At 49.0% G+C, this 12833-nt stretch overlaps 1 protein-coding gene across 1 annotated transcript in view; it reads left to right on the forward strand.

The window, feature by feature from the left end:
• Positions 1–12833, forward strand: part of LOC311311768 (nucleosome-remodeling factor subunit BPTF-like) — a gene marked incomplete at its 5' end in the record, with an annotated part of 53950 nt that overhangs the window by 529 nt on the left and 40588 nt on the right. The window contains 2 exons of the mRNA XM_084441529.1: positions 3412–4234; positions 6668–6888. Coding sequence (XP_084297655.1) covers positions 3412–4234; positions 6668–6888 — 1044 coding nt within the window. The remainder of the gene's footprint in view (positions 1–3411; positions 4235–6667; positions 6889–12833) is intronic.

Raw genomic sequence — 12833 nt, forward strand, 5'->3', positions numbered from 1 at the left:
TGCATATCAACCACCTCAGAGAAGCTATTTAGGAGGCTTTCCGACAGCATACAGAAATGCTACAGGTTTATATTTACTCCATTTGGTAAGCAAGCCTGCATTGTTCAAAATGGAGATTGCACTCAGAAACAGGCCTTTGTTTACCGAGCTCCAGTGAGCTCGGTAGATCGAGCACACTGGATCCACTAGCCCGATGGTGCTACGATCACCTCGCATATTTTCTGGTATTTTGATAGATAAGCATATGGGATATACCTGTCCTCCCAACCACAATATTTTACTATTGTTAAGAGTCCTTTATTTATTTATTATGAAAGGTTATCGAATCTCCCCCTCCTGCAAGCAATATTTTCATTTGGCGTCATTCACAGAGAAACATGTTGCGACTGTTTGATGAAACGTGTTGCCACTTTTCCATGTATTCTTCTGGAATCTCGTGTTACATGTATCTAGCAGGGTGATGTCTTTTGCGTTTCTGGTTACAAGAGACCTTACTGTCTCCGTTTGTTGAAACATTCAGGCTCTTTTGATAGCGGCGCGTATTATTGATCACACACGAGTCCCAGTTCGCATGGCATGAATGGAAATTATTATCCAACCGATATTAAGTTAATAAAAACCAGCCTAACAAAAACAAAAGATTGCATCTGCATGTCCCCTGGACATAGCTGGTATTCCGTCGACCTGATTGATAACCAGAGAGTTGTATCTGGTTATGTAACGCCGGGCAGAGCTTGACAGCGCCTTTATTTTGAAAAGAGGCGCTCTGATCTAATTTCACCTGTTGCTGCTCGACTCATTAGAATATTACGTTCCAAGTTGTAGCCGACCGTAACACCACAAAAACCCCTCTGATCAGTTATCACCATCAATACCGCAGGATCAATATACCTGCCATGGAATCAGGCTGTGCATTGTTTACAGTTGCTGAACAGGTCTGTAAAAATCAATGGGCCTATCTGTTACATAATCTCTGGTCATTGGTGATGTTGGTGTCAGATAAGCCTTGTGGGGAAAAAACGTGATTCCCCCCCATATTTCTTTTAGGGTAGTATAGTCCTGCTATTCCACAAAATCGGTGCGATCATTCATCCAGTTTGGATATCAGATTAAAAAAAAAGAAGCATTTTCTGTCAATACCCATCATTTAGTTATTGAGATTTAGTTGCAGAACATATTCCTTGACTTAATGTAAATTATTAGAATTATGCCTAACATTTAAGTTAAATCACTCTTGGAGTGGGGAATACTACATGACCAAGTCACAGCCTGCCCACAAACTTCCAAAAGGCACATTTTCAGACCAGAATAAAGATGAATATCCGCACACTGCTTGTTTGCTCCCACAGTGATTTAATAAACGAACACAACGTTTCGACCTGTGCGGTCTTCGTCGGGTAATACCAGGATACTTGATGAAGACCGCACAGGTCGAAACGTTGTGTTCGTTTATTAAATCACTGTGGGAGCAAACAAGCAGTGTGCGGATATTCATCTTTATTCAAGTTTGCCAGTATTCGTATTCTGCACCTGTGGAATTTGTGGATGTGCGTGCACTTTCCAGCATTACATTTTCAGACCACACACAGATGACCCGTTTCTTGCACTGTGATGCTAGCCCAGTCACTCAGAGACAAGTGGGTCTATGCACAGTTAAGTGCTTCAGGAAGATTACCCCTCACCCCTCTACCTCTCTAGGCCTGACGGCCTGGTGAACATGGCTGCATTGTGCAGTGAGGGGCTTATGTGCCTTTCATATGACCTATAATCACAACACACATACACACACACATGCACACATACAGAGCCACATAGTAGGCTACATGCTGACACACACACATACACACACAGAGCCACACGGTATGCTACATGCTGACACACATACACACACACACACACACACACACTCACAGACGCACACACATACATAAAGTTTGCATGGCCAGGAACAAAGGCAGGAGGTTTTACACACAGGTCCCTCACCCAGGGCACGGTGCTCTGGGGAGAAGGTCTTGTTTGTCTTTATAATGCCACTTCCCCTGGGCCAGCACGGAGGGTCACACACGCACACACACACACACACACACACACAAACACACACATAGTATTAACGCCATTACTTTGAAGCCTTGTCACAACTCCCTTAGAGGTTCTATCAGTTTGGCAATTCAGTTCAAATTCTTTAAATTGCACGGCGTGTACTTGGGCTAACTACTGACTGGAAGTGTTCTGAATATTTATTGACATTTTAGCTCTGGAGCTTGTACAATGTGTGTAGAATATCAGTTAAACAGTTTTCAAATGGTGAATTTCTCTTCACCTGAATTGCTCTTCACGTAAAAACGTTTTATGTTCGGGGTGAGATTTCTAGGGATATCTATCCTGAGAGAATAGGTTGCAGAGGTATAAATACACAGAGACAGCTGGAGCTGGTAGGAAAAATTGGAACCATGATTCTGTTCTCTACAGTTATTGATTGATTCACAAATTCTGAAAGATTCCTTTCAGGCTGTTGTTTTGCACTAAGGTTACAGACATTTTGTGTATGTTTAGCGACGTTCCCGCATAGGGTGGACTTGGCCTTCTTGGCCCTCTAATGTTATTGTGTTACCAGTCATGGTTAATGCGCTTGTGGTGTATTTAATGGGTTCCTCTGGTCAAATGTTGGAAAAGTCTTTGACAATTTAGAATCTATCACATCGATAATCATCGCTAATCAATTTTTTTTTATTTTTTTTTTTAAATCGAACCGTGATCTCAATAATCTAAATCGAATCGTGAGATCACTACCGATTCCCAGTAACAACTTGGTACAAAGTTGTGCGTTTGCATTGGCATTGCCATAATAACAAACTAGTTACACACACACACACACACACAGAGTTACTGAATAAGAATAATCTGTTCCAAAACACACCTACATAATAATTGCAATTATTATATACAGCAATTATTATATACAGCCAAACTAACTGGGTCCTCTATGACTTGACTAGCCTGTATTTCCAATGGAAGCCATGTATTTGTTTGCACTTCACATCACTCTTTTTTTGCTCTGTCCATTCCCATTTTTCTCTCTCCATCCCTCTCCCTCTACGTTCCTCTCCCTCCTCCATCTCTCCATCTCTCTTCTCCCCCTCTCTCTCCATCCCTTTCCCCCTACATCTCTCTCTCTTTACATCCTTCTCTCTACATCCCTCTCCCCCCTTCTCCACCTCTCTCTACACCCCTCTCTCCACTCCTCTCCATCTCTCTCTCATCCCTGTCCCTCTCCATCCTTCTCTCTCCATCGCTCTTCCTTTACATCCATCTCTCTCTCTTCCTCTCTCTCCACCCCTCTCTCCATCTCTCTCTCTCTTCCTCTCTCTCCATCCCCCTCTCTCTCTCTCTCTCTCTCTGTCCCTCTCCCAGGCCGGCGGAGGAGCCGCGCCGTCCGCCCGCGCTCGCCCATCCTCGAGGCCAAGGACGTCCCCCCACTGGACATCCCCCGCTCGTCCGAGGACCTGCTGATCCCGGCCGGCCAGCTGCTCAACGTGTCGGCCGTCTACGAGGTGCTGCGCCACTTCGGCTCGGTGCTGCGCCTGTCGCCGTTCCGCTTCGAGGACTTCTGCGCGGCGCTGGCGGGCCAGGAGCAGTGCACCCTGCTGGCCGAGACGCACATTGCGCTGCTCAAGGCCATCCTGCGCGAGGAGGACACGTCCAACACCACGTTCGGCCCCGCCGACCTCAAGGACAGCGTCAACTCCACGCTGTACTTCGTAGACGGCATGACCTGGCCCGAGGTGGTGCGCGCCTACTGCGAGAGCGACCCCGAGTACCGCCACGTCCTGCCCTACCAGGAAGGGGAGGAGTACCCCTTCGAGCCGCTGGAGAGCAAGGTGAAGGTGCTCCAGTTCCTGGTGGACCAGTTCCTCGCCACCAACCTGGCGCGCGAGGAGCTGATGTCGGAGGGCGTGGTTGCCTACGACGACCACTGCCGCGTCTGCCACCGACTGGGCGACCTGCTCTGCTGCGAGACCTGCTCGGCCGTCTACCACTTGGAGTGCGTCAAGCCGCCGCTGGTGGAGGTGCCCGAGGACGAGTGGCAGTGCGAGGTGTGCGTGGCGCACCGGGTTCCCGGCGTGGCGGACTGCGTGCCCGAGGCGCAGAAGAGCAAGCCCTTCATCCGCCAGCTGCCCGTCGGCTACGACCGCCACCGGCGCAAGTACTGGTTCCTCAACCGACGCATCGTGGTGTAAGTAGCTACGGGCGCGTCCGCGGTCAGGCGCTGCATCCTCCTGAGAGGGAACGTTTGTGGCGATCGCTGGACGTCGCTGTCGCTCGGCTGTCGGGGTTTTCTATGTGGCGCGTAGATCTGAACCCGTACATCAAATGGGAACATTGGGTTAGCCTCGTGAGTCCATCCCTGACCTCGCGAGCTCACCTTCGGGTTTCGCAGATCAGTCCGGACTTGGGCCCTATCTCGACCGATTTCTCTCCGATTACGTTTTTGACCGGGCCAGTCAGGAACTGTGTTCAGGCTGCAGTTGCGCTCCCCATTTGAGCGTAGCCCTTTATTGGTTCCCGTGGCAAAACGGTCTCCTGAAGCAACGAGCGGTATTGCGTTAGTAGAATAAACACAGCCATAAGTGCAGTTATTGCAGAAATAGACTCAATAACAACAATTAAACAAGAACAAGAGTGTGCACTAGCAGGGTTTCTCGGAGGAAAATACGTTTTCGTAGTTCTCCCGACTGGATTTGGCAAAAGTTTTGTTACGCTGACTGGCTGAAGGAGTTAGTCTGCCAAGTCTCCCACCCACTGAAATCGTTGGAGATAGGGGGAAGGCCAGACTGAGCAGCGGAGAGAAACTGAATGTCAACTCGCGAGATCAGGATGGTCTCACAAGGCTATCACTCGGTCAGCTCAGAGCACAGCAAATATTGCTCTTGATTTTTTTTGCACCAGAACTCATAAACAAGCATCTCAGAGCGTAACCTAGTGCTGAGGTAAAAGTGCTAGAACAGCTAAGTACAAATACAGTAATTGTTAAGAGGAAGGGTCAGGGTACTGCTTCTTGAAGAGTTTTCAGCCTGCGGCGAAAGATATGCGGGGACTCCGCTGTCCTGTCGTCAGTGGGGAGTTTGTCCTGCCTGTCGGACCAGGACAGAAACGTGCCGTGCTATTGATTGTGGTTGATTGGCTACAATCCATGGACAAGGCCAGTTTCTCATCTGATGTCAATAGTGGGTGATAATGGGGGTGGTCCGCACTCCACGGTGGCGTAGCGGTCGTAGTGCATCGGTGTCAATGCAGCTGCCCACTCGGAGGACCAGGGTTCGAATCCCGGTTTCGCCAGGGTCGAATCTGTCCGAGTCCTCATAGGGAGCAACACATACAGTAGGGCAGTCGATCCCTGAGGGTGCTTAGTTTAACTTGGCTTGGGAGACAATGAGGGGTGGGGAAATGCAGGTGGGTGATGATGGCAGGCAGGTCTTAGCTGTTAGCATATTAGCTTAGTAGGTGCTAGCTGTTAGCATATTAGCTTAGTAGGTGCTAGCTGTTAGCATATTAACTTAGCCGGTGTTGAGAACAATGGTTCTGGAGGAGCTTATCTCCTGATTCCCTGGCGTGAGTCAGCTTGATGTACAAGTACACACCCCCTGGACGCTAGTATATCGCAGGGACTTTTCCCCCCATCCAATCCTTAATGCTGAGTGCCAAGCATGGAGGCATCGGGTACCATTTTAATAGTCTTTGGTATGACTCGGCCGGGGATCGAACCCCCAACCTCCCAATCTCATGGCGGACACTCTACCCACAAGGCCACTGAGCTGGTGCAGGTGTTAGCTGTTAGCATATTAGTTTTGCAACAGAGCTTGGCCGCTGGGGTCTGTTATATTAACCGTGGAGGTGGATGTCTCACCCCAACAACAAGGTTTAGTGGAGTTCAGCTTCGCTTCCGTGTGTCTGTGTCAGCCTCCCACTCACCAAATTGGCCTTCAGCGGGTGCAGTAATGGATCTTCGCTGTCCCCTTGGAGACTGTGTCTGTGTGTGTGTGTGCGTGTTGGTGTACTTGGCAGTGTGTGTGTGTGCGCGCGTGTGTGCGCGCGTGTGTGCCCGCGTGTGTGTGCGCGTGCGTGCACGCGTGTGTGCGCGTGCGCGCGCGTATTACAAGGTACAAGTGTCGTCTGTTTGTGTGCGTGCGCATTCGTATTCCACACCGGGGAGGTGAAATCCTGAGAGGATGCTGAACAGACACAACCATAGCCCGGGGCTGCTGCTGCTGCTCACTCAGACCCAGACCCCGTCCTGGTCCCTGGCCTGTGCAGAGAGCTGTGGGACTGTCGTAGCGCTGCTCGTATATCAGCCACCCGGCCTCGGTCATGCAGATTCCCCCTCCTCATGGTGCTCAGGGAAAGCTTAGACACACATTTTTTTCTTTAATAGCCGATCACAAGCTAGGCCTGTGTTCTTGTAAGTTTAACGGGTACCACCACCTCAGGGCGCACGGGCCTACAGGCCTTTTTAACGACGGGAAGTCGCTTTTCGTAGATCTGTGTGCTGTTTTCTTTCTTAAGATGATGGGCATTGGCTAACTTTTATTTCTGACCCCCCCCCACACACACACACACACACACACACACATCCCCCCCTCCCTCCTACTTTTCCACCCGCCACCCCCAGCGAGGAGGACGGCGAGCAGGACGACAAGGCCATGTGGTACTACAGCACCAAGGTGCAGCTGGCGGAGCTGATCGACTGTCTGGACCGGCAGTACTGGGAGGCGGACCTGTGCGCGGCGCTGGACGAGATGCGGGACGAGGTGCACGTGCACATGGACATCAGCGAGGACCTGACCAACAAGGCCCGCGGAGCCAACAAGTGCTTCCTCACCGCCGCCAACGGTAGACGCACGCCACACACACACACACACAGACACACACAGACCAATTATATGCTTGCTAACATTACGATGCGATGCACATCACGGTGGTAGAAGAAACCAGGAAGACAGCTAGCGAGCTAATCCGATTTTAGTTTGAAAATGTCCTCCGCTGTTCTACGGCAGCTAGTCACCCAGTGATGGGCCCACTGCTATGCAACTAAATGGACCTGTGATGACTAGGACACACACACTCTGAACCACATGCTTTGTTGTGAACCATATGTATTAGGGACACGCGCACATCTTGGTTGCAGAACCTGTGTGATGTCAGTGTGCCGTCGTCTGATAATTCACCTACCCGCGCGCGAGCACACACACACACACACACACACACACACACACACACACACACACACACACACACACACATATTAACTGGGGCAGCAGTAGCTCAGGGGGTAGATTCCTGGGAATCGGAAGGTTCCTGGTTCGATTCCAGCTCCTCCTTCCGGCAGCATGTCGAAGTGTTCATGGGCAAGAAGAGACTGAACCCCTAATTGCCCCCAATGAGCAGGCTGGCACCTTGCATGGCAGCTGCCGCCATTGGTGTGTGAATGTGTGAATGAGAGAGGCCATTGTAAAGCGCTCTGGATGAAAGCTCTGTAAATACACTCCATTGACCATTTTACAAGATAGCCTACAGGATGCGCACACACACACACACACACACAAACAGAGCCTACAGTACAGACATTCACACACACACACACACACACACACACACACACACACACACACACACACTTATATGCATCCTTACCGGGCACTTATCCCGAGACGTCTAGAAACAACAGTAACTGGTTGGTTTATTCTTATTTTTGCTGGCGTTCGTCTTTTTTGAGGATTAAAATCGGGACAGTTGTTCCTGCGTTGCTGCTGAAAGCTAGATTGTCCTAGTTAGAAGAAACGAGCGTCTTTCAGCGCAAACCGGCTTAGCCTTTTGTTTTTGCCGTGATTCTATTGATTTTGGTCGTTTAATACATCTGTCTGGTCCTCAACGGGAGTTTGAGAAAGTGCCAGACTCCTCCGCACTAATCGACTCCCTAGAGAGACCCGGCTCTTATAGATGAGCAAACACGTTTATTTTGTGTGTGTGCGTGCATGCCTGTGCGTGCGTGTGTGTGCGTGCGCGCCTTTCGGTGTGTGTGTCTGTGTGCCCGTGTGCGCGCCTCTGTGTGTGTGTGTGTCTGTGTGTGTGTGTGTGTGTGTGTGTGTGTGTGTGTGTGTGTGTGTGTGTGTGTGTGTGTGTGTGTGTGTGTGTGTGTGTGTGTGTGTGTGTGTGTGTGTGTGTGTGTGTGAGTGATAGCCATCATCAGCCGTCAGCATCATTCTCTTTCCTTCTTTTCCACAAAGCTGCTGTCGCCTTCATCCGCCTCATTTCTGCTGTAACTTTGCAGGTCTCTCTCTCTCATCTCTGCTGTAACTCTGCAGGTCTCTCTCCTTCTCTCATCTCTGCTGTGGGTCTCTCTCTCATATCTGCTGTAACTGCAGGTCTCTGTCTCTCTCTCATCTCTGCTGTAACTCTGCAGGTCTCTCTCCTTCTCTCATCTCTGCTGTAAGTCTCTCTCTCATCTCTGCTGTAACTCTGCACGTCTCTCTCTCATCTCTGCTGGAACTCTGCAGGTCTCTCTCCTCATCTCTGCTGTAGGTCTCTCTCTCTCATCTCTGCTGTAGGTCTCTCTCTCATCTCTGCTGTAACTCTGCAGGTCTCTCTCTCTCTCACACTCACACACACACACTTTATATAATACACGTTTAAGTGTTGCATAGGACTAGATAGGAATCTCTGGCCACACCTAGTGGCTGAGTTCCGTCTGTTCCTTCCCATCAGCCAGGCGACCTTTACCCCCCCCCCCCCCCACCCGAGTCCTGTTCCGTGCCACCCTCTCCTCTGCGGGAGCTCCCCTTAACCTCTGTCCTTAAAAGGGAGCTACGCTGGCCTTTCAACACACATTTTAGCTTTTGTTTCTCTAACTCGTTTTTACATCACACTTACTTTCCAGTCATTTAGCTGACGCGTTTATCCAGAGCTCACAAGTGCATCACCGTTCTAAAACAAGTGACAGCGTAATCTAGTGCTGGAGGCAAAGCGCAAGAGCAGCAAAATATAAAGACAATAGGCGCTTCAAGAAGGAGGATCTTTAAAGACGTGTCCCTTTGGCGACGCAGCGCACTGAGCTCCTTCCTGTCGAAGCAGGCGGGTCAGCGGGCGCAGCGCTGGGGGGCATCGAGGGGGCAGGTTGACGCATGTGCGAGTGTCTTCTCCACCCACCCGCTGGGTTTGTCCTGGCTAGGGACATGGGGGGGGGGGGGGGGGGGGGGGGCGTGGGGGGGTTGGGACAGGAACAGGGCCAATCCAGATGGAAAGCAGACGCCAGATAGAAAGCAGGGGAGACGGGAAGGACAGAGGGAGAACAGTAGGCGAGAGAGACTGGGAGAGAGACGGGGAGAGAGACGGGGAGAGAGACGGGGAGAGAGACGGGGAGAGAGACGGGGAGAGAGACGGGGAGAGAGACAGGGAGAGAGAGAGAGAGAGAGAGGGTGCACGCCACCGACATGGCTGTGCTTCACGCCCGAGGTCTCTCAGAGAGTGTGAGGGACTTCATTGTCCCCACCGCCCCCATCTCTCCCTCTCCTCCCCCCCATCTCTCCCTCCCCTCCTCTCTCCCTCTCCTCCCCCCCCATCTCTCCCTCTCCTCCCCCCCATCTCTCCCTCCCCTCCTCTCTCCCCCTCCTCCCCTCCTCTCTCCCCCTCCTCCCCCCCATCTCTCCCTCCCCTCCTCTCTCCCTCTCCTCCCCCCCATCTCTCCCTCCCCTCCTCTCTTCCTCTCCTCCCCCCCATCTCTCCCTCCCCTCCTCTCTCCCCCTCCTCCCCCTGTCTCTACCCTCTCCCAGCACCCATGAATACCGCCAGTCATAGACAGAAGAGCCATAGGAACCCAGTGTTTCCCACAGGATTTTGTGAGACTATGGGGGGTGGACTTCCGACTCTGTAGGGGAGGGGGGCATGCCCCCCCCCCCCGGAAGAAAATTTTGCACATGTAACAAATTTAGCAAATTTAAATGCATCAATCTGGTGCACTTGGAGAGCAAAATCAAGAAGGTAGAATAACAATTTAATGATAAACACTTTTGGTTATGAAAGGGGATGACATTGGCAAAGAAGTCACACCCACAAAGCATGGTAAACGAGACAGAACTTTAATGTTCAGAACCTGACCTTGAGCTATTTACATGCTTTTTCACATTAACTACAACCTAAGTTTCACTCTGCATAAAAACCCTGATATATACACACACTGTATTTACAAAGAGAAAGATAACAAATAAAAATCTACCTTTCTAAAAGATTCAATTTCCAGTATCACAAGTAACATATGTCGTCACAGTCCAACGGAGACTCCCATATAGCAGAGTCACAAAGAAAGAGGACAGGGTTGACATGTGCAATGAGCAATGAGTGAAAGCAGGAGAGAAGAGATTGTCTGTGTCTATGGCAAGCTGTTTTAACATTTATTAACTAGAACTGACTATCCGGAATTAACATTACAGATATCAACAACCTTTTTTTGACCAGTCATAATCACATTTTGACTAGTCAGAATTTTTATTCAAGATATCTATAACGTCATTCTGATTAGTCAAAACGACAGTTGGCGATAACTATAACTCAGTTGTGACTAGTCAAAACTCTAATTTTAGATATCTGCAACGTCATTTCGCCTAGTAGATTCAAACTACTTTTGCCATTCATGTGTATGGGGTACGTCATTACAGATATCTACAATTCAGTTGCGGATATCCACAATGTGAATTGCAGATATCTATAACTGAATTATGACTAGGTGTAATTCCAGTTTCAGATATCTACAATTTAATACTGACTAGTCATAATTGCAATTCAAGATATCTACAACGTAATTCAAGATATCTTAAAACTTAATTTAAGATATCTTAAAATGACATTTTAGATATCTTGAATTAAAGGGCATTAAATATATCTTGAACTGCAATTATGACTAGTCAGAATTAAGCATGTATTACGGTAACCGCAGTATTTTTTGGTCACGCGGTAACCTTGGGAATGGTTCTGTAAAACCGTAGGCTAAAGTCACTGTTCTGGACTGGTCAGATGTCTTAGTTATATCAAGCTAACTATTGGCATCGGTGTGCTTATCGGTGTCATATTTATTCAGTTTAAGTAATTTACGATCGAGCTAGCTAACCACCTTTAGCTCAATTGGCTCAGTTGCTGGTTAGCGATGAGAGGCGGAGTCCCAGCCAAGCTGATAACCCTCCGTTGCAGGGATGCAACGGTCGGCTAGGATCCTGCCTCTCATAGCTAACCAGCAACTGGTCACGTAGGGCGCATGTTCAATCCACACTAGTCACGTAGCTTTCCGTTGCCCTGGAGGTCCACCCGTCTGTGAGCGCAACAGAGGATGCCTGGGATAATTCACTGACAACTTTTGCCTTTTCCTGCTCATAAAGATTTAGCACGATCTTCTCAGCAAAGTGGGTGCGTGACGTAACATGGCTCAAGCACATCCAGTATATGTTTAAACCCCTCGTTTTGCACAACGGAATATGGCTTCATGTCTGCAGCTATACACCCCAATAATACCTTTTGTAATAGCTTTAGCCCGGTCGGATTCTTAAGCTAAGGGCTGCTTAAATGCCGTGGTGATGAGCGGTTGTTGAGCAGGAGTTTTTCAAGCTCTTCAGCTCCTCCGCTAGCCATGTCTACCGCTGGCAGCGCCTGACTAGTGTGGATCGAACATGCGCCCTACGTGACCACGATGCCTACATGCCTACGACCTTTTTTGTTTTATTATTTTTAATAAATCTATCCGCGGACCACGTGCGTGCCGAACCGTAGAGAGATTTTCTGTAACTAGATGTCAGAACCATCTAGCCTAGATCTGCACCCCCCCCTGTCCTCCCATCGTTTCTTTCCATTCTCTCTTTCCTCATTCATCTCTTCTTTCTCTTCCTCTTCTGTCGTTTTTTTTTTAGACCTGTCACTTCTTTCATCCAGTCTCCTGCCGTAGAAGCGCAGCATCAGAGATCAGACCTGGGCTCTCTGCTCAGCCTCTTTGCCTCTTGCTCAACACACCATCTATACCCACAGACCTCCTCTATCACTGCTCAACACCATCTATAACCACAGACCTCTATAACTGCTCAACACACCATCTATACCCACAGACCTCCTCTATCACTGCTCAACACACCATCTATACCCACAGACCTCCTCTATCACTGCTCAACACACCGTCTATACCCACAGACCTCTATCACTGCTCAACACACCATCTATACCCACAGACCTCCTCTCACTGCTCAACACACCATCTATACCCACAGACCTCCTCTCACTGCTCAACACACCGTCTATACCCACAGACCTCCTCTATCACTGCTCAACACACCATCTATACCCACAGACCTCTATCACTGCTCAACACACCATCTATAACCACAGACCTCCTCTCACTGCTCAACACACCGTCTATACCCACAGACCTCCTCTCACTGCTCAACACACCATCTATACCCACATACCTCCTCTATCACTACTGAATAGTGTTGATCCGTGATTGTAAGGAAAGCAGAAGCACTTTAAATTAAAAGAAAAAAAACGTACACATCAGAAGTGTTTAATAAATGCTATGGTGTTTTTTGCCAAAGTACGAATCTTCCTCTTTAAATTTTATTTTAAAACTGTTTAATACCGTGATATACCGTACCGTGGACCTTGATACCGTGATATTACCGTACGTTTACATGCTTATTCAGAATTAAATTGTAGTTATCTGAAACTGGAATTACACCTAGACATAATTCAATTATAGATATCCGCAATTCACTTTGTGGATATCCGCAACTGAATTGTAGATATCT

The sequence above is a fragment of the Borostomias antarcticus genome (genome assembly GCF_949987555.1).
Source record: "Borostomias antarcticus genome assembly, chromosome: 7".
Lineage (NCBI taxonomy): Eukaryota > Metazoa > Chordata > Actinopteri > Stomiiformes > Stomiidae > Borostomias > Borostomias antarcticus.